Here is a 6,088-nt window from a genome sequence, read left to right on the forward strand (position 1 = left end):
AAGATGGGGCCTGATTATTTAAGACCTTGTATGTGAGGAGCAGGATTTTGAATTCTGGATTTAACAGGAAGCCAAAACAGGAGAAATCTGCTCTCTTTCTAGTCCCTGTCAGGTCTTTGATGTCAGGTTGACATGACATCATCATACAGTTGCTAAATTGTTGACTCTGGGCTGTTACAATGTGATAAAGTTTATATTCTGCTGTAAAGCATCATCTATCATGTTGTACAGTCACTCCAAAGTGTCTCTCAGACGTTGTGCGCTAATTTCTGTACCTGTACGGTTCAACCGTTGTCTTTATCTTTGACTCAAAAATTTAACTTTGGTCGCTTAGTTGTGACACAATCCAAAATAATCACAACACAGCTAAGACTCAGCATTCACACATTTTAATTTATTGTTGTTTTTCTTCCAAAAGCACAAACATAAAAAAGGAACATTGGAATAAGGCAGTTTGTACATCAGTTTGGTGCGCTCCATCATCTCACCCAGAAGAGCATCGCCGACTAGAAATACACGAAGCTCATAAATCTAGTCATTACTGCATTAGAGAAGGTGTCTGATGTCCGGATGCATCGTCACTGATGACAGTATTCAAACATGACAACCCATGTCTAAATATCAACCGGTGATGAAAAAAACAACTGTAGTGACTTGTGTTTTATATTTTAAAAAAAAATGAACAAATAAATAAAAATCTATGAGTAACTTTAACTCCGTGTTTGAAAACGAGCAGAAAGGAACCGAACGCTGGAGCTATCATCACGTCTGCACTCTGAGCAAAGCTCACGCAACACGCGTTTCTTTCATGCTCATATATACTGCATGGTTTCAAAATAAAATGTAATAAAATCCACCACTTACTCTCTAAACACACGAGCTCCGAACTAAATCCCAGATGTAAGCAACGTTATTCCATGAAAGCGAAAATAAAACATTTGGCAACATGTCATCTACCCAATAAGGTGGATGAAAATTATGTAAAATGTGTTGGAAAAGTCTTATTATTATTAGACCAACTCTCAGGATAAATAGAAAAAAAACAACAAGAGGGGCGGAGCCCGGCTTTTATCCCATCAGGGAGTCTGATGATGGAAACCAAACAGTTTCCTCACAGACAAAATTCCTGAAACCTTGGAAAAACAAATGTCAGGTATGAAATGCTAAAGTGAATACTGAAAATACATCATCTATTCTTTAAACTATTAATTCCCCGTCAGTTCACAAAAAAGAAGAAGAAGAAAACGCATCATCGTACCGAACGGCGTGTCAGGCCTGCAAACGGTGTTTTTAACTGAGTGAGTGGAGGCGAAAATAACGTCACTCAAAACAATAAAACAAAGCAGATGTTTGATCCTAGATTAATGTTTTTCTGTTAAATAGTGAAAAAGTTTTTTAAACAAAACAAAACCGTGTGAGCGCACGTTCTCTGGGAGACGCTGCGATGAACAGTACCAGCAGAGCCGCATCAATGCCCTGTTCAGTAGCAGAGGGGTCACAAGCAAAGTGGGATTAATAGAGTGGCGATGGAGATGCATCGTGGGTAGTATAACCCTTAACTGGGGCAGCACGAGGGGATAGATGGATGAATCCCCCCGGCCCCTCCTCCAGTGCAAATCCACCACCCTCTGTGCGTGACTGTGCTTTTCAAGCAGCTCTCGCTGCTCAAGTGTTACAGCGAGAGGGGCGGAGCCCGGCTTTTATTCCATCTGGAAGTCTCTGACGATGGAAACCAAACACTCAGAGTTTCCTCACAGATAAAATCCCTGAAACATTCGGTGGACGATGGAAAAACATGTTTGTTCCTATGAACGTGTGCGCGCAGCGGTGCCACCCGACCTTTCTGACCAGCAGGGAGCGCTCTGGTTTCTACTGGTTTTGACCAACAGCCCTGCTTTATGCAATTCAATCATGAGCAGTTTTACTAACATTTACCTCTGTAAGTTGGGAACCGCTGGGGGCACAGTGCACAGGAATGACCTAGACATAAAGGTTAACAGGTCGGGGAATCAGCACAGACACACGGGTACAAAATGATCTGTAGCGCCCTGTGAGGAGTACGATTTAAGCTATGACCGTGCAGGGACTCCACAGGAAAACCCATTTTTAACTTAATACGAGCCAGACTGTACTTTAAAAAAAAAAAGGAAATAAAGTCTTGGCTTGAAAACATCTCATTGGGTTAAAAATCTGGTTTTCCTGTTAGTCCCTGTGCCATCTGTTACATAAACAGAGCACCGCCCCCTCTCTCTGTCAGGGATGTGGAGTGAGCTGCTCGTCTTCTACACCGTCTTCCTCGCCGTCAGTACCCTGACGATGCTCCCCACTCCTCCAGCTGCCAGAGCCTGAGAACACAGAAAGAGAAAAACTGTTTTTGATGATCATAATAAACCAACTAAAATCGTTTTCTTACACTTAAGTACTGTCGATTTGTTCGATTGTTCTGTGCTGCTTTCACTGCATTGCAAACCTCTGCAGGTCTGTCTTCTGAACACTGAGTTTCAATGTAACGCAACGTGCGATATAAACATTATTGCCACCACGTCCAGGCTGTAGCGCATGTGTGAGAATGACTTGGACGGCTTGGACCATTTATTAACCCCTAATTTACGTGCACATGAACCTGCTGTATCAGACAGAATAATGACCCAATCTGTATGTTTTTAACCCAAGAAGATTAAGAACATGAAGTTTAAAGCACAACGTCTACAACTGTTTGATTTAGAAGCTGAGAAACACAGTTATCTGACCCTTTGGGTGTTTTCAAAGTGGAACGAGTATCATTGCGGGAAAAGTTGAACTTGTCTATTGTTTTGGCTCAAGAAGACGCTGGAGATCCCACAGTGAGGTGGGAATATTTACCTTTTCGTGCCACTGCAGCAGGACGGCGCTGCTGTTCTCTGACGGCCTCTCGAAGCCTTTGTAGATGTATTTCATCAGCAGGTCCACGCCGTTTTTGTCGAGAGACTGAACGCCTTTCTCGATGTCACCGCTCTTGAAGGAGCTGAGCACCTTCAGCACCAGACCCTCCGCACGGTCCTGGCCAGGAGAGAGCAGACGGCTGAAGGCCAGAGTCGCTACACATTCCAGTCAGTTCGTATACCTGGCTGTGAAATCATCGACCACTGGACCTTGAGCCGCACACACCCTGAAAGGACCTCAGCTATAAGGTGCTGAAGATCTGCTACTTTCTGCTGTATTGTTTAAGTTTGGAGAGCTTAAGAAGAACCAAATATCACTGCTATACTACAAATCAAGAACCTGAAGTTTCTCAAAGTGATGCATTAAAATGTGCTGGCGCTTGAAGCTTTACTGACGAGGAAAACCGAGCTCACCTTGACGTTCTGGTTCTTTGTGTTGATTGGTGGGTTCTTCAGTACTGCGTGTAAAGCCTCCGTGAGATTTCCTGTGCAGGAAAGGTTAAGGAAGCAGCACAGCAAAGACTCACCCTCCATCACAACGGATGTAAAGAAAATTAGAAACTAGCCTTTGCCTTCGTCTCTCATAAAGAACAACAAGCTGCACAATCAGTGCAGTCCAATTTTAAAAGCACAAAGTCTTTCAGTTAAATCAGCTTTATGAGCAGTTCACTGCCTGAATAATACAAATGCATTCATGCCCCGCAGCTCTGTTAATCATGAAAAATGTATTAAACACCTTCCACAGCTCCATTTCCCCCCAAATAATTCTGTTTGCAGCATTGCTCAGTCTCCTGATTGGTGGTTTTCTACACTAATCAGCCGTAAGTATGCTTCATAAAGACGCTCGACCTTATTGCAGTCCATGGTAGCAAAACTGCTCAGGCACAGGGGAAACAGCACTTGTACGAATAAGTGACTGAAGCCTGAGTGCTTCCACAGTGACGCTGTTCAGGTTCCAGTCATTTACTTGAATGTGGATATTGATCCCTACAGACACAGACGGGGAGATTTCTCGCGTGACTAAATCAAGAGCTACCGTACCAGCAAATCTCTGTTATACAGCGATTGCTCAAGATTGCTTGACTGGGTTTTGCTTTGATGTTTTGAGTTTTCGCTGTTGTAACACGCGCTGGGAGGAGTTGCTCAATGGGGAAGTGGAGCGCCTTCGAGCCCTATATGGCCTACAAAGCTCTTTTGACCCTCTGCGAGATGCCGGGTTCACCACACCCTAAAATGCACTTGCAGCATCAGGGAGAAAGCAGACCTGGGCAGGAGGGTGAACTCAGTAAAAGTGATGCACGCCCGCTTGTTCAATCTTGGAGCGCAATCCCTGGAATGTGACTGTCAGGCAAGTCGGGGCAGTGACTGGCCTGCTAGCTAAACGCCCATCCATGCAGCTAGCATCCCCGAAAGCTAAGTGAAGTGTGCGGATAAATCTGAGCCTTACGGGCACACTGCACAGGCCACCGCGGCACTTTCATTCAGCACGCCGTGTAGGCTAACGGGCGGGCTAGCTAATCTCGTAAAGGATATTGTCTGATGAGCGAGTCCACCTCTGCCTCGTCAGGACCCATCTGATTTTCTCCTCCGTCCTCCTCGTCCACAAACTTGTTCTCGTCGTATTCGTCCACGTCCACTCGCCTGAAGCGGGCGGACACGGTATTCTTCGACATGTCTGCGGCGATTCGGGTGATTTATATTAAACCGAAAAGCAGAAGCGTTCGCGCGCAAATCCTTTTTAAAAAAATTATTTCTGCAGTGCTTTTTTCTGATGTGGGCTGTCACTGGCAGACAGGCGACTTCCGGGCCTCCCCCTTCTTTCCTCCCTCGCCGTTACTTTGACTTCCGCTGACTCAATGCCGCCCCGTGGCTGCAGTTTCTGTTCTCACCGCCAGAGGGAGCTCAAACCAAAGAAATAGTTCCGCGGTCAACAAAACTAAGCAGGCTATGTTAAGATTTTCAACTTTAGTATTTAATTAATTTGCATCACTTTTTGTCACAGTGTACTATGACATTGCAAAATAAAATGAAATTCTGCAGCTATTTATTTTATTTTGAGCAGTGGAATAGTCTTAATTTCTAAGTCAGCAAAAATAATTTTCTGGCACAACTTCACCTGCTTCCAAGGTGCATGGAGAGGATAAAAGAATTCACAAAGCAGGAGCTCCAGCAACACTTGAGGGAAGATGAACAACTTTAATAATAGACCAACGCGTTTCCGCTTGTGGCCTTCATCAGGGTCATAGTAAAACATTTTAAAATTGCTTAAATACAAGACAGGAAACAGAAAAAAATTTCAAATTAACCAGTACCTACCTATTATATGTCAGCTTACCTATCTATGAAGTTTTGACTGGTTAATTTGAAAAAATTTTCTGTTTCCTGTCTTGTATTTAAGCAATTTTAAAATGTTTTACTATGACCCTGATGAAGGCCACAAGCGGAAACGCGTTGGTCTATTATTAAAGTTGTTCATCTTCCCTCAAGTGTTGCTGGAGTTCCTGCTTTGTGAATAATTTCTAAGTCAGTAAGCTGCAAAGTCATCACTATCATCATTAAAATTCTACGTTTGGACTTGTAGGTTATTCCCAGACAGTTTGGACTAAACCAAACTCATTTTGATAGATGAAACACATTTGTCTGACAGCCAAAGATAAATACATCTGATATCAGGTGCTCTCTTTTTTTGAATAAAAGAATTGTAGTTCACAACCCCGGGGACAGTTGTAACCGTCCCTTGTTGCAGCTGTCCCCAGTCTCCCCTATAAACTTCTCCACAGTTTACCAGTGTTTACAGCCCTGATTTTATTTTGTTTATTTTTATTATTCTCTCTCTTTTTTAATCTTATCTCATATCTGAAAAAAATGATGATGAAGAAAGAAAGAAAGAAGTTGAACGTTCAAAAAAAGTAACATGTAAGCAAAACAAAGTGAACAAAAACAGGTGTACCTAAAACGTCGCTTTTTAGGTACACCTGTTCAGTGGTTATCACAAATATCTAATCAGTCAGTCACATGGCAGCAACTCAGTGCATTTGGGCATGAAGACAGCTGGCATGTACCTGAAGTTTGAACTGAGCGTCAGAATGGTCATTTAAGTGACTCTGAATGTAGCACGGTTGTTGGTGCCAGACAGGCTGTATTTAAAAAACCCAAAACTGCTGACC

The 6,088-nt window shown here is 43.2% G+C and overlaps 1 protein-coding gene across 1 annotated transcript; it reads right to left on the reverse strand.

Annotated features, from left to right (window-relative positions):
• Nucleotides 1–380: 380 nt before the first annotated feature.
• Nucleotides 381–4,715, reverse strand: arpc5b (actin related protein 2/3 complex, subunit 5B). The gene is made up of 4 exons (XM_085375713.1): nucleotides 4,466–4,715; nucleotides 3,336–3,419; nucleotides 2,863–3,039; nucleotides 381–2,345 (listed from the first exon to the last, which is right to left on the reverse strand). The coding sequence occupies exons 1-4, from the start codon at nucleotides 4,592–4,594 to the stop codon at nucleotides 2,283–2,285; spliced, it is 453 nt and encodes a 150-aa protein (XP_085231839.1). The 5' UTR covers nucleotides 4,595–4,715; the 3' UTR covers nucleotides 381–2,282.
• Nucleotides 4,716–6,088: the final 1,373 nt, after the last annotated feature.

Source organism: Diplotaxodon limnothrissa, linkage group LG17, assembly GCF_057381915.1.
Source record: "Diplotaxodon limnothrissa isolate DT_005_m linkage group LG17, D_limnothrissa_male_GT1.1, whole genome shotgun sequence".
Taxonomy (NCBI): Eukaryota; Metazoa; Chordata; class Actinopteri; order Cichliformes; family Cichlidae; genus Diplotaxodon; species Diplotaxodon limnothrissa.

Coding starts and splice junctions, on each gene's coding strand:
- arpc5b (XM_085375713.1), bottom strand. CDS start 4,594: ATGTCGAAGAATACCGTGTCCGCCCGCTTCAGGCGAGTGGACGTGGAC. Junction 3,420..4,465: donor ACGAGGCAGAGGTGGACTCG/CTCATCAGACAA, acceptor TGCTTCCTTAAC/CTTTCCTGCACAGGAAATCT. Junction 3,040..3,335: donor CAAAGAACCAGAACGTCAAG/GTGAGCTCGGTT, acceptor TCTCCTGGCCAG/GACCGTGCGGAGGGTCTGGT.